The 15,514-nt window shown below is 42.3% G+C and overlaps 1 protein-coding gene across 1 annotated transcript in view; it reads left to right on the top strand.

The window, feature by feature from the left end:
• The window catches only part of CPNE2 (copine 2), a 93,621-nt gene that overhangs the window by 17,932 nt on the left and 60,175 nt on the right, over nt 1–15,514 (top strand). Inside the window, exon 2 of the mRNA XM_020965691.2 lies at nt 11,532–11,734. Coding sequence (XP_020821350.1) covers nt 11,564–11,734 — 171 coding nt within the window. The 5' untranslated portion in view covers nt 11,532–11,563. The remainder of the gene's footprint in view (nt 1–11,531; nt 11,735–15,514) is intronic.

Genomic DNA, 15,514 nt, shown 5'->3' with positions numbered 1-15,514 from the left:
ACAAGAATTCGTTTATTGGATAGGAGGCAGAGTTTGATGACCTGAGATTTTTACCAGCTTGGAGATTCTAAGAATCTTAACATTCTCTGATTTCTTGTTTAAGTCTGTGATTCTAAAATTCAAACACTCTTTAATTCTGATATTCTAATAGCTTTGTGCTTCTTTTTTCCGTCCTCTTCCCCCATAATAAACAATTGTCTGTCTCTTCCCATCAACCTTTCCATCCCTTATTTCTTTATCCTATGCCACCATCCTTCTCTTCCCATTCTGACTTGCACAGGGAGCTGAGGATCTCAGGAGCCCCCTGTTCCCTGAGGGAAGACCTGGGGGCTGAGATTTCCGGCTCTTATATCTGGTCTTGCTCTAGATCTTTGTGAAGCAGCCCAGCTCTTCTTTGGTCTTTCCCATCAGAGAAATGGGTCTCAGTCACATATTGGTATATTTAGAGACTTAGATGAAAAAATTTAACTTCTGGTTAGTTAGCATATTTTAGAAAATAGAATGTTCTGGTTAACCTAGTTGCTTGTGACTAGGACACGTACACAACCATTTGTCAAAGACTTAGAATACAGAAAAGTGTACTTTAGTGAAACTTAGTTGGACATAATTTGTGCTGCTAGCTTTTTTTTTTTTAGGCAATTGGGGTTAAGTGACTTGCCCAGGGTCACAGAGCTAGCTTGAAGCGTTTTGGCCTGAGGCTGCATTTGAACTCAGGTCCTCCTGACTTCAGGGCCAGTGCTCTATCTACTGCGCCATCTAGCTGCCCCCACTAGCTTTTATTTTTATAATGCTTTAAAGTTTGTATCCTAGGATATAGGCAGTGCAAATAATCACTTTTCCCATTTTGCAAATGAGGAAATCGAGTCTCGAAGAAGTTATGAGATGTTCATGGATACACAGCAAGTTAATGGCAGAGGTAGGAGAAGAACCCAATCTCTTGTGTGAGATGACATGTCCACTTACTTTAGGGAGCTGCGGGGCATGAGGGCTGCATCTGGGGATAAAAAGCAGTATATATCTGGCTGAGCATACCACCAAGAAGATTTTTTATCCAGAAAGTGAGGTTTTGCCCTGCCTGTCATCCCAAACTCACTGATGGTCAGAGCAAGTACTTTGTGAATCTGACTGAATGAGGAGAGGATGAAGAATGGGACCAGAGGGCAGAGGAATCAAAGATTCTTATGATCCTTGGTTGTTGTTAATTGAGGTTTGTTAGTGGAGTGCCAGATAACCAGCAATTTGAAGGAGATTCCCACACCTTTGAGCCCTGCCTGCTTGAGCCTCCCAAGGCAAATGACTTCTGACCTGCCTCCTTCCCACACTACAGTTAGCTTCTCTCAGTGAAGAAGATCAAGTCTCTTCCTTTATTATGAGTGTTGGCCGGCAGTCTAGAGGAGGTTGGTGAGGTCCTGATGATCACTATCCTGTCTGTCTGCTCTCTCCTCTCTCTGTCTTATCTCTTCATCTCTCTCTCTCTTTCTCTATTGCTCTTCTGCTCTCCATCCCTCCCCATTCCTCTCCCCTGTCCACCTGTGTCTCTATCTCTGGGTCTGTCTGTCTGTCTGTGTCTTCTTTCAGAATGCTTATCCATTTCCATTATATCCTGACAAATGGATCTACCTGTTTGGAGATATGGCTCCAAGCTAAATGGGACTCATCATTGGGATGGGTATATCACCGTGAGTGAAACAAATTCCTCCTTTGGGCCTGGTGGGAAGCTGGATGCCACATACCTACTGGGCATTGTGCTGAACACTTTTGCTCAGCCTTTGAAGGATCCCATCTACTTCTTGCTGTAGGAAGGGGTGCCATGGGCAGCACTGGTCAGGGCAGAAGTTGACTCAATTTCACCTCCCTTTAAGGGCTAGATAGCAGGGCAGGAAAGAGCTTGGTAGAGCTGGCTATGGTTGGGATAGGCCATGTTTTTGAAATTTATGCTCTTTATCTCTTGAACTTTGTGTTACTTTCTATTTACTTGTCTGTGCATGTATTGTATGATGCCAATAGACTATAAGCTCCTCCAAGGAAGGTACTATTTCATTTTTGGTTTTTGTATCTCTGGCACAATGCCTTGCACATAGTAGCTGCTTAATAAATATTGAATTGAATTGAACTGGAACAATGTGACCCTTTCCCTACATCAATTCCCCTGCCTACCCTGAAAGACAGGTTTGTTTTCCCCATTTTCACTAAAAGAGAAACTGAGGCCCAGAGAGATTAAATTTCTCATGTAAAGTTCCCTTGCAAAACAGTGGAAGAACCAAAAACATTATGAATACCTGTCTTAATTCCATGAGCTTAACTCCTTGTCACTTATTCTATGCAATAGATCACATTTATACAGCACTTTTTTTGTCTTCATCTGTAATTTCACTGGTACAGTGAAGTCCAGAGGAAGAAACTCCTTCTACCAATGTAGATCAGGAACTTCTTTGCACTTTACAATATTAGAAAGTTGCCTGGAGTGCTGAGAGGTTAAGGGACTTGACCAGGGTCATGCAGCCAGGGTGTGTCAGAGACAAGACTTGAACCCAGGCCTTTCTGACTCTGAGACTCATACACCATCCCAGTCTCTTGTATATAGTTTATTAAAGTGCTTTCCTAATAGCGCTGTAAGGTAAGTTGTGCCCGACTTTAATCTGAAGCTTAGAGAAATTTGTCACTTCTGCACTCATACAACCAGTGTTAGAGTCTATACTCAAACCACTCAAACCTTGGTCTCTTGAATTTAAGTCTAGTTCTTTGTCTGCTATGGCCACTAGTTCCCCCAGCTTTCCCAAAGGGTCACACATGAAGACTTGGAAGGGACCTTAAAGGTCATCAAATACAACAGGAAAGTGAAGTGAAGAGGGTTGTCTAGGTCACACAGCTAGTAAATCAGGCAGGACTCACACTCAAGTCTTCCTATTCAAAGTCCAGCACAGTATCTACCATGCCAGTGGTGGCAAACTCAAATAGAAATGGATTCCTGTGGGCCACATATTGACTTAGAAAAGTATAAATGTATATTACCTATATTGTACTGTATTTTTATTTATTTTGTTAAACATTTCCTAATTACATTTTTTGGAAGGCAGTTGGAGTGAAGTGACTTGCCCAGGGTCATATAGCTAGTACGCATCTAGGTCATATTTGAACTCAGGTCCTCTTGACCTGTGCTGTATCCACTACTCTACCTAGCTGCCCCCAGTTACATTTTTATCAGGTTCCAGCTGCTTGCTGCTGGCCTAGAGTTTGACATCTCTGTACTTCTCTCACTCTCTCTCTCTCTCTCTCTCTCTCTCTCTCTCTTCTCTCTCTCTCTCTCTCTCTCTCTTTCTCTTCCTCCTTTCCTCCCTTCCCCGCTTAACCTCTCCTATCTCCCCGCCCTCCTTCCTTTCTCCCTCTCCCCTTTCTCCTCTCTCCATTCTATTCTCTGGAATACTACTTTACTCCTCAGAAGGTCTCCTGTTCCCCTTCCCCCATCCTCTAGAGAAGCACACCTCCTTCCCTGTCCCCACTCAGGCTCCAATCTGCCAGAAATGGTCCCTGCCTATCCAGTCTCAGGTGTGCAGGTCCCAGCCCCCTGGCTATGGGCCAGTAGACCCAAGTGAGGATATGTGCTCTTCTCCTGCCCAGGTTCTCCCTCCCCAGGCTGGGATTAGTCAAACCCCAAATTGCCTGCTGGGATGCTACAGGAGGTGATTATGGGCTTGGGCTACATTAGGCAGAGTTTCCATCTGGGCCAGGAGGTTCTCTGCAAATGACATCTTGTCCAAGTAGGGTGGGTGTTTTTTTTTTTCCATTGCGTCAGGCCCTCTTTTCCCTGTGCACAGCCCGCCCTGCTGGCATTCACAGTAGAGGGGCCTGAGGGCTACAAGTATATGCTTTGCCCCCCAGCCATTGCTCAGGGTCCCCAAGAAGCCATGTGTTCCTTGTTCAGATTTCGGAGAGCTGTCCAGGTGGAGGGTGAGTTTTGAGTTTGGGGGTATGCTCTGGGTTTTGCCCATGGGTGTGGGGATTGGGAAGGGTATTGGGTACTGCCCATTTCTCAGACTGCATCTTCAGGGTTCTGGCCTTCAGGTGGGTTCTCTTATCCCCCCCCTCCACCATAAGTGCCACACTTTGGAGGCATGAGCATTGAGGGGTCCCACGTTGGAGAGTGACCATGGTTAGTTTCCTCAGCTACTTTTTCCTTGCTGCCTCAGTGGGGAAGGGGTGATAGGGTCCTACTCCCGCCCTGCCAGTGCCTATTACCCAGAAGAGATTCCCTTCCCCCTCAGTTCCGAAAAATGCTGGCCCTTTCTGAAATGCTACCCAGGGTGGTTATTTAACAAGGAATACTGAAATTCTTTCCACCTTCCTAAACTGCAAGTCCTCCATTCTTATCTCTAGCACTGGGATACTCTTTCCTCATTCTCATGACGGATGAAGCTCCTTCCATTCTGGGCACTTAACCATCACTATTTTGGGCACTTAGCCTCCTACCAATATTTATTTTATTTTTAAGAAATTTTTATTGATATCTTTTGTTTTGAAATTATCAAAATTTCTCCCAGCATCCCTTTTTCTTCCCCTCCCTAAGAGCTGTCTCATATAACAAATAATATAATTTTAAAGAAAATGAAAAGAGGAAGAAGAAAAAATCAGTGAAACCAATCAGTATATTAAAATCTCTGAAAATATATGCAATGCTCCACACTTGTGGACCCCTCACCTCTGTGGGATAGAGGTGTCTGCTCATAACTCTTCCTTAGGACCATGCTTGCTCTCTGTCATTTTGCAAAATTCACTTTTGATTGTTGTCTTTCTTTTCTGTTTACATTGTTATATATTGTGTTCCTGGCTCTGCTTACTTCACCTGTATCAGTTCATGTAAGTCTTTCCCTGCTTCTCTGTATTCATCATATTTGTTGTTCCTTATAACACAGAAATATCTCGTAACATTTATATGTTACAACTTATTGAGCCATTTCCAATTGATATACCCACATTTTCTAATCCACCAAATCAGCATTTAAAGCACTGGCTATCACCTGGCCCTGTAGCCATCAAGCTACAGGTGATAGGTGGGAGGGATAAGATTGAGCAAAGGTCCTCATATATCAGGAGAAACTGAAAGAGAGATGACAGACTGCCCCTAGAGGGCAACATATAACTGGAACTGGGGGGGTGAGGGTGGAAAGAGGGGAATAAGCATTTATATAGTGCCTACTATGTGTCAGAAAGCATGCTAAGGGCTTTTAAAAAATACTATCTCATTTAATCCTCACAACAGCCCTAAGAGGTAGCTACTGTTGTTCTCATTTTTTAGTTGAGGAAACTGAAGCAAATGGGTTAAATGACTTCTTCAGGGTCACATAGGTAGTATGTCTTAAGCTAGATCTCAGGTTAAGTCTTCTTGACTCTAGGCCTAGCACTTTATTCACTGTACCACCTAGCTTCCTAACTGGAGATAAGGGGAGGCATTGGAAACTGCCCTCTGGGTCCTTTCTCCTAGGGAATTAAACAGTCAAGACCTTTGCCTAAGGGATCCTTGGAGATTTTTTTTATCAGGATCATCTGTTCAACTGGGACTACAGAAAAGGGAAGGGGCCTTAGAGATTTATTCATAAATCTAGAAGGATTGTTTTCCTATTCTCTTACACTTGAATGTTAAAATCTCTCTCTGTGTGTCTCTCTGTCTCTGTCTCTCTCCACTTTCCTCTCTCCTCTCCTCTCTGTCTCTCCTTCCCCCTTCCCTCTCCCATTCTTTCTCCCCTTCCCCATTTGTCCTTTCTTCCTTCGGTCTCCTCCTCTTCCCTTTTCTCCCTCTCTCCCCCCTTCCCTCCTCCCTCCAATTCTCTCTCTCTCCTTTCCCTCTCACCACCACACCCACACTTTTTAATAGCATGTATTTGGGACTTTTTTCCCCATGGTGACACTACATCACTGCTTCATGTTCATCTGGCCAGCTATGATTCCCTGGTCTTTGGATGGACATTGGTTTAGCTGTTATATTTTCCCTATCTTGAATTCGTATTCTTTAGGGGGGGTGAGGGGTGGGGCGGAGGAAGCACTATTTCAAGACATGCACACCTTTAAGGGAGAGACAAATCAACATCTCAGCTTGAAAATTGCTGGAGCAGGTCTGTTTTGGCTTTGTTGATTTCATTCTACAGACAGCCTTTATTAAGCTTTTCCACTGTGCTGGGCTCTGGACAGAAACCTTGTTTAGGTAAGATGGGGTGTCCCTGCTTTCAAAGAGATTAGACTCCAGTGGGGAGGGGGATATGGTACACATGGATGACTCTGATGTGCTTATCCTGTAATATTATGTGTAAGAGAGGTGCAAAGTCTGTGTGTGAAGTCTGAGGGGAAGGGTATTTATCAACTTGGGAAAAACAGAGAGACATTTGAATTGGCTTTAAAGGGTAGGAACTGAACAGAAGAAGGAGGGTGAGCAACCTAAGCACAGGAAACTGTGAGTAAAGACTACACACAGGGGAAGAAGAGACAGTGCTGCTTGTACACATTCATTTGTCACTCCCAAAACTGTGTTCTCTGTTCAGATTTGGTGCCTGGGGAAGTCCCAAGGGAGCTCTCTGAATGGGAGGAAGAGAGTTGGTTAAGTGCCAGGGTAGAGGTAGGCAGAGGTAGGCTTTATGGTACATAAAGCATTACATAAAGTGCATTTTTAAAAACAGCCTTGAAGTTAAAGCCAAGGTAAGTATCAGCGCAGTAAAGTGATCTATCCCACCCTAGGCTCCTTTCATAAGCAAAGATTATTTTGGGACTGATCTGCTTTCTGGAAGATACAGGGAAAACAGGGATTAATTGTGGGGAAGTAGTACATTTGGAAATCCTTCTGGTTTGGGAGTATCATGTGTATATGTGGGGGTGTCCATCCACTTGAGATCAGAATAACTTTGTTTATCTTGGCATTGATGGGAAAAATAACATAAATGTAGTCTGGCATGTAGAGACTGGAATGGACAGGGAGAGAAATTTAGAGTCTTCTTCCTGCTCTGCTTCTGCCATCTGTATGGCTTTGTTCTTTTCACAAAGGACATCTGCATTAAGATTTGTCCAAGTCATATTCAGAACACTACCCACCACCACTGTTAAATCATTATCATTATCATCATCCCCCACATTTGTGTAGTTTTATATTCTCCAAAGCCCTTTCATACCCATGCCCTCATAATCAGGGCAGGGATTATTCTCTCTGACACATAAAGCAATTGGTGTACATGAAGGCTAAATGACTTCCATGGGGTCACACAGCTAAATAGCTTTAGAGTCAGGCCTAGGGATGCAGGGCTCCTGGTCCTTTTCCAGTGTTCTTTCCAATATCCTATTCTCATGAGAGATGGAGTAGGTCTTTAACTCCACATAGGAGAGTATATATCCTAATCTGTGTAAAATAATGTATGGGAAAGGTCTATGCTGCAGGAATCACAGACCATATTTCCCATTACCCACTGTCATGTGAAACAGAAAGACTATTAGCCATTCCTGGGATGCCTGTGTTTTAGGATACAATGGTAAAAGTCAGTGCAGCAAGAAAGGGCTTGGTGTTATTGCCTGCCTCCTATAGTCCAAGATGCAGCATGGGTCTTGGCATATCAATTTCAGAATGGTTATCTGGTCCTGTTATTTTTTTTAATTTCAATAAATTAAATTATTAGAAATCTAGCATGGACTATCAATATAAACAATCAAATTTAGGAACTATTTATATTCAAATGAATCAGTCTCATTACATAAAGTATCATGCCACCTTTTTAGTCTCCTTGTCTAAGCCCCCAGTTAGGATCCTTTGTCCATTTGTTCTCATTCATATTCCTTTGTATAATCATAGTGTCTCTGCTATTCTTCTGGTTCTGCTTTTTTTTTTTTACTTTCCATTATTTTCTAAGAGCCTGATTTCTTTGTATTCCTAATCATGCTAGCTTGTCTTAATTGCATTATAATATTCTATTGCGTTAATGTATCACAATTGAGTTAACCATTCATCTAATGTTGGACATTTCAGTTGCTTCCATCCCCTTTACCCCCCACTCCAATTTCATATAAAGCTGCTATGAAAGCTCCAAATAAATAGTTTTTTTAAAAATAGCACTTTTAGGGTATGTTCTGTTAATTCTTAAAATGGAAAACCTAGAAGCTCAAAGGAAATGCTTTTGTCATTATTTGTTCATGATTCTCATCTATTCACTTTCTGAATTATCTCTGACAAAATAATGCATCCCAGATGAGTTTCCCTCTTTTGACCCCTGTCACACTTGGATGATCCTCCAATATTATTGTATGTGTTTGGGAAATACAAAGAAGGGATGTTCACAACCAAAAATACATGTGATATTTCCTAGAACTGAAGAACAATGGTAGATTTCTTTAAAAAAAAAATCACCACTGCCTTGTGTCATCCATGCCACTACTTCTCTCTGTCAGCCCTGAAGCTTGACTACACTGGGCCTAAGTTGAGTTAACATAGATTTTCAAATCCTAGTATGGAAATTGATTATCTTACATGCCAGGATAAGTCATGCCTGAAAATTGTGCAGTACCAGCGTGCAATGTACTATAAGCGCAATTAAAGTCAGGATTGAAATTCTGAATGCACTGAGAGGGTTAGGTTGGTTGTAGCTCTTAACTGAGTAGTGCCTAGTATTGGCCTTTGAATAGGAGGAAAACTAGACTTTTGTTGTTGTTCTTGTTCAGTCGTATCTGACTCTTCATGACCCCATTTGGGGTTTTCTTGGCAAAGATACTGGAATGGTTTGCCATTTCCTAAGCCAGTTCATTTTACAGATAAGGAAACTGAGGCAAATGGGGTTAAGTGATTGCCCAGGGTTCCAGGGTCACAGCTAATAAGTGTCTGGGACTGGATTTGAACTCAGGTCTTCCTGACTCCAGGCTGGGTGCTCTATCCAGTGTGCCACCACCCCAAAACTAGACTTTGCATAGGAGCTTGAATGGATTTCCATTCTGCTTTCCAAATGCATATTGTGTTCACATTGATCCGTTACTTGTAATGTCTTCTTTCAGTTGTTAAATATGTACCTATTTTAAAAAATAAATTTCATTGATAACTTTTGACCTTATATCACCTATAAGTTTCTTTTGGTGTCCTTCCTCTCTTCTAGAGAACCATCCCTTGTAGCAAAGAACATAAAGATGGTGGAAGAGGGATAGGGGCGGGGGAGGCCAGGACAAGTTTGAAATTTCTTGAAACATTGAAAAGGTTTGACATATGCAATAGTCCACATTCATAATCCTCCACTTGTGCAAAAAGGGAGAGGAGTTGGCTTCTCGTTTCTTTTCTAGGGGGTTGAGCCTAGTCATTTTTGCAAATTCAGTTTTGATTGGTTTTTTGTTGTTTTTTTTCATTTACATTGTACTATTGAATACATTGTTTTCCTGTTTCTGTTTACTTTGTACCAGTTCATGTCCTTCCACGCTTTTCTGAATTCATCATATATATTGTGTCATAATGTAGTAATGTTCCATTATGCAACAACTTGTTTAGCTATTCCTCAACTGGTGGGTAACTACTTTGTTTCCAATCCTTTGCTAATACAAAAAGTGTTGCTATAAATATTTTAGTGTATATGGGATTTTTCTTTTTCTCACTGACCTCCTTGGGGTTTATATGTAGCAATGAAATCTCTAGGTCAAAGAACATGGACATTTTATTCACTTTCTTAGCATAATTGCAAATTGCTTTCCATAATGGTTGAACTATTTCATAGCTCCACGAACAGTTCATTAGTGTGCTTGTCTTTCCACAATCTCTTCACCATTGACTCTTCCCATTTATTTTTTATCCCTGCCAATTTGCTCAGTGTGAACGAAAATATCAGTTATTTTTATTTTCATTTCTCTTATTATTGATTTGGAGAATTCCTTCATGGGGTTGTTAATAGTTTGTAGTTTCTTTTGAATTCCTACCAATTTCCTAAAGCCCAACTCAAATGTCATGTGTTTTTATGTCTCCTACTCTTGTACACTGTTATTTGTATGTCATCTCTCCCATTAGAATGTGAGTTCCTTGGGGGCAGAGACCATTCCTTCCTTTCTTTGTGTTTCCAGTTGTTATTACGGTGCCTTGAACACAGCAAGTATTAAATACATGCTTGTTGACTACTGGACCAACTGATTATGTTCCTTGAAGACTCCTTACTCAACTCTGCATCTTCCTATGGCTTTCTGCACACGTTAAGGCTTTAATATTTGTTGTATTTGACCCCTTGTTGGTAGAACACATTCTTTGAATTGTCTTTGGACATGGAGATATTCTGCACTGAGCCATACATACTCTCTCACTCTCTGCCGCTTGTGACCAGTGGCCTGCATTTTTAAGCAATGGCGGGCTGTATTCCATGGCCATCAATCATAATAAGGCTAACGGACCCATGTGGGAATTAAAGCTATGACCTCCCTCAGCCTCTCCTATTTGCTTCTCTAAGCCCCTAAGCTCCTAACTACCCAATTTGATATTGGTCTGCACAGATGATTAAAAGTTCTTGGCTTAAAAGACTGTAGCTAAAACATATCACCCTGGGAAAAGACACCTGACTCCCTTGGCCAGCTCTGGTGTATCGTCATCCTTTTCTTCTCCCTTTCCCATCCTCTATCAGCCTTAATCCTAAAATCTTTATTAAGTACTAAACTGTTCACAGTGCTGGTATGGCACCAGAGGATTTTCAGAGAGCCAGCCCCTACCCTTCATGAGTTTATAATCCTACTTAGACACATGCGTAGGACATAGAGATAACCAAATCCACTTTAAACCTAGACATACATTGGACAGTGACAGTGCGTTAGAGGGCACTATATAGGCAATTCAGCCATAACTTGACATTTGTGTTCTCAAAAAGCACCATGCTATGCAAAATCCAGCAATAAAAACCACAGAGCTAATGGGGAAAATGGACTTGGGGTCACAATGCTGAAAACCTTTATTAGTCACACGCACATACACACACGTGCGCGCGCGACCAATAGATACCATATAAAAGCGGTAGCACAGTTTTATACATGGTAAATGGTTAAGAAATATATAAAGTAGTCACTCTATCCATGGCATCAGGTTGCTGTTTTGACCTGTGCCCAGTAACTCTGGGCCTCGGGCCAGAGGCCTGAATGTGATGGAAAAGGGTAGGGTGATATAGACCAGTCCTTTCTGCTCTTAGTTCATGCTGTACCAGAAGACATACAATAACTATGGCACTTTGCCTTGACACAGACCTGAAGTTTGCTTGTGGAAGTGGGCAGCAGAAAGCTTGTGGCCTGTGAGTCACTGAAGTGGTACAGTCTTCGGCATTCTTGCTGTTTGTTGAGGAAGAAATCCTTTAAAAGCCAAGTTGAAATTCAAGTCATACTAAAAGTGTTCCCTAATATGTCAGTTGCATTTGAACAAATTTGCATTTTCAAAATGTGTTATCACAGAATTGTTTGTAATTGGGAAGAGAATTAAGGGTGATTTGGGGATCCAAGGTGCCCTGGAAGGGTAGAGGGGTTGTTGTCTTTGCAGAGCCTCACCTTCCCCTTTTCTCTTCCTGTAGATTGTCAGGAACCATTGCTGCCCCCAGCAGTCATGGCCTACACAATGGGCGCCAGCTCCCCTGCAGGGCCCATTGGGTCCCAGTACTGCGTGTGCAAGGTGGAACTCTCCGTCTGTGGCCAGAACCTGTTAGACCGAGATGTCACCTCCAAGTCTGACCCCTTCTGTGTTTTATTCACTGAGAACAATGGCAAGTGGTATGAGGTGAGTCTCCCATCCTCCCAAGCCCAAGGACAGGTGGAATCAGGGTTGGGTGAGGGTTGGGTGGGGATAGAAGATCGTTGTTCATCGAGTCTGGATAAGGCCAGTGAAAAAGTGGTACAGTAAAAATTGAAAGAACACTGGATTTGGAGTCAGATGACCTGGTTAATTACAGGTTGGACTAAATGATCACTCAAACTTCCTAGCCCTAAATCCTAGAATCTTCCCAAAAACCTGAAGTGGCTGGTGACAAGAACCACAAGACTGGTCTCATTTCTGTAAAGCTGTGACTTTGTCAGGAGCTGACAGATCCAGCTCTGCCATAGCTTTGGAAACAAGAAGCAGAATGACTTCACCCCCAATGCTAAGGATTGCTTTTTCTCTGCTGAGCACTGTCCTATCTAATCTGCCTGTACTCCTTCCCATACCCTTCCCAAGGAGGACAGAATGGGCAGGAAGAATGTTGTTCTCTTGTGAGGGGTTGAGGTGGCCTCTCCAAGATCACACAGTGAGAATATTCAGCCTAACCAAGAATGGAAATGCATGATTTCCACACCAGGCTACTCAGAAGCAGTGGAATGAATACAGAAGACTAGGAGTCAGAAGAGCAGGCACAGCTGGGTTAGTACATTGGCTTTGCCTGCCCCTTACTAGCTATGTGACCTTGTACAAGTCACTTAACTTCTTGTGGCCTAATCTTTTCATCTGAAAAATGGGACTAATCATGTTTGCACCATACGTGTACCTCACTGGATTGTCCTGAGGATCATAAGATCATAGATTTACAACTGGAAGGTACCTCATTACCTGCTGAGTTCAACACTGTCTTCAGGAAACTGAAGCAAAGAGGTTAAGGTTAAGATTAAGGTTAAGCCCAGGGTCACATAACTAGTATATGAGGTAGGATTTGAACCCATATCTCCTTGACACTTAAGTCAAATGTCTCATCTACTATGCCATGCTGCCTACTGAGCATCAACCACCAAACTTTAAATTATGTGGCGCGCGCACACACACACACACACACACACACACACACACACCCCATTTCATAAACCTCAAATCACTCTATAAATATGATTTATTATTGCCTTTTAGTTTCAAATAGAACATCAGACCAGGAGGAGACTTTGAAATGTAGAATCTTTAAGTGTGGAATATCAGAGTTGAAAAGGATCTTGGAAATCATCCATTCCAGCCTTCATTTTACGGATGTGGAAACTGAGACTCTGAGAAGTGTGCCTTGCTCAAAGTTGTATAGTTTGGCTACACTGAGTGTGAGAACTAGAACAGTATCTGGATCTGCTGATTCTCCATTCCAGTGCTGCTTTCATTATATCACATGGCTGCTCAGAAGTCAGGGTTATGGACTGTCCGGGTGAACAAACCAAGTGGGTTTTTCCCATCTAGTTTCCAAGGCCTGGGCTCTCGAGCTGGAGATTTTCAGCTCCTGGCCCGGGGTCTATATTTAACCAGGGTGCTGGTGTTAGTGAAAGGAAACATTGTTAAGAAGGGAGGATGGGGAGAGGGGGCGGAGCCAAGATGGCAGAGTGAAAGCAGTGACTTGCTTGAGCTCTCCTCCAAACCCCTCCAAATACTCATAAAAAATGGCTCTAAACAAATTCTGAAACAGCAGAACCCACAAAAAGACAGAGTAAAACAAATTTCTAGCCTACAACAACCTGGATGATCGATCAGAAAGGTGTATCACGCCGGGCCGGAAGCACAGCGCATGCCCCAGGGAACCTGGAGCAGGCCTCAGAGGACTGAATTGCAGACAGCTGTGGAGCTTTCCAGACTTCTCAATCCACTAATGCCAAAGACAACTTAGAAGGTCAGTGGGAAAAGTCTGTTTCTGTCGGTGCTGAGACAGGAAGGTGGGGTTTCAGCTCCATTCCCCAAGAGCGTGGCCGGGGGTGGGGGGGGCCGCTGCTTCCCAAGCTTCTGGCCCACAGACTGAGGGAGAATCAAGTGGCTGATCAGAGAGGGACTGCAGGGATCTCTTTGCCAGTGCTGAGGCAGGAATCTCTTGCTTTGCCCATCTGTGGATCTGGGTCACAGTTCTGGGCAGTGGTGCTGGGGTGAGGAGGAACACTGGCATGGTGGAGCTTGGAGTGGCTGTGGAGAGGAACCCTTCCTCACAGTTACAGGACAGAAAGGAATACTTGTGGTCACAGGCCAGGAAAGGAGTAAACACCTTGCCCCTTATCATACCACCTTGGAAGAACTGAAAATTTACAGGTCCCTACAAGTATCTCTGAAAACAGCTGTACAAACCCCCAAAGCTTGGGACAGTACATTCTCCACATTGGAAGCAGACTCTTACCTTAACAAAGAGTTTAAAACTCAAGTAATTGGCTGGGATCATGAGCAAGCAGCGCAAAAAAGTCAGACCATAGAATCTTACTTTGGTGAAAAAGAAGATCAAAATATACAACCAGAAGAAGACAACAAAGTCAAAGCTCCTACATCCAAAGCCTCCAAGAAAAATATGAATCAGTCCCAGGCCTTGGAAGAGCTCAAAAGGGATTTTGAGAAGCAAGTAAGGAAGTAGAGGAAAAACTGGGAAGAGAAATAAGAGTGATGCAAGAAAATCATGAAAAACAAGTCAACAGCTTGCTAAAGGAGACCCAAAAAAATACTGAAGAAAATAACACCTTAAAAAATAGCCTAACCCAAATGGCAAAAGAGGTCCAAAAAGCCAATGAGGAGAAGAATGCCCTAAAAAGCAAAATTGGCCAAATGGAAAAGGAAGTCCAAAAGACTTACTGAAGAAAATACTTCCTTAAAAATTAGAATAGAGCAATTGGAAGATAGTGACTTTATGAGAAATCACGACACAGTAAAACAAATCCAAAAGAATGAAAAATTAGAAAACAATGTGAAATATCTCATTGGAAAAACAACTGACCTGGAAAATAGATCCAGGAGAAGAATTTAAAAATTATTGGACTGTCTGAAAGCCATGATCAAAAAAAGAGCCTGGACATCATCTTTCAAGAAATTATCAAGGAAAACTGCCCTGATATATTAGAACCAGAGGGCAAAATAGAAATTGAAAGAATCCACAGATCTCCTCCTGAAAGAGATCCCCAAAGGAAAACTCCTAGGAATAGTATAGCCAAATTCCAGAGTTCCCAGGTCAAGGAGAAAATATTACAAGCTGCCAGAAGGAAACAATTCAAGTACTGTGGAAACACAATCAGGATAACACAAGATTTAGCAGCTTCTACATTAAAGGACCGCAGAGCATGGAATATAATATTCCAGAGGGCAAAGGAGATAGGATTACAACCAAGAATCACCTACCCAGCAAAACTGAGTATAATCCTTCAGGGGAGAAAATGGTCATTCAGTGAAATAGAGGACTTTCAAGCATTCTTGATGAAAAGACCAGAGCTGAATAGAAAATTTGACTTTCAAATACAGGACTCAGTGGAACATGAAGAGGTAAACAGGAAAGAGAAATCATAAGAGACTTATTAAGATTGAACTGTTTACATTCCTGCATGGAAAGATGATATTTATAACTCATGAGACCTTTGTCAGTATTAGGGTAGTTGGAGGAAAAAAATTATATGTATGTATATGTAGATAGACAGACAGAGGGCAGATAGAGAATAAAATTAAGGGATGAGAGAGGATTATACTCAGAGAAGAAGAGAGAGGTAGAATGGGGTAAATTATCTCACAAAAAAAACAGAAAAGAAAATCTCTTACAGTGGAGGGGAAATGGGGGAAGGTGAGAGGGAATGAGTGAATCTTATTCTCATAGGATTTGGC

This window comes from Phascolarctos cinereus, unplaced genomic scaffold (genome assembly GCF_003287225.1).
Source record: "Phascolarctos cinereus isolate Bilbo 61053 unplaced genomic scaffold, phaCin_HiC Scaffold_2;HRSCAF=192, whole genome shotgun sequence".
Classification (NCBI taxonomy): domain Eukaryota; kingdom Metazoa; phylum Chordata; class Mammalia; order Diprotodontia; family Phascolarctidae; genus Phascolarctos; species Phascolarctos cinereus.
Note: the sequence above shows the minus strand (reverse complement) of the source record. Positions and strands in the feature narration are given on the sequence as shown.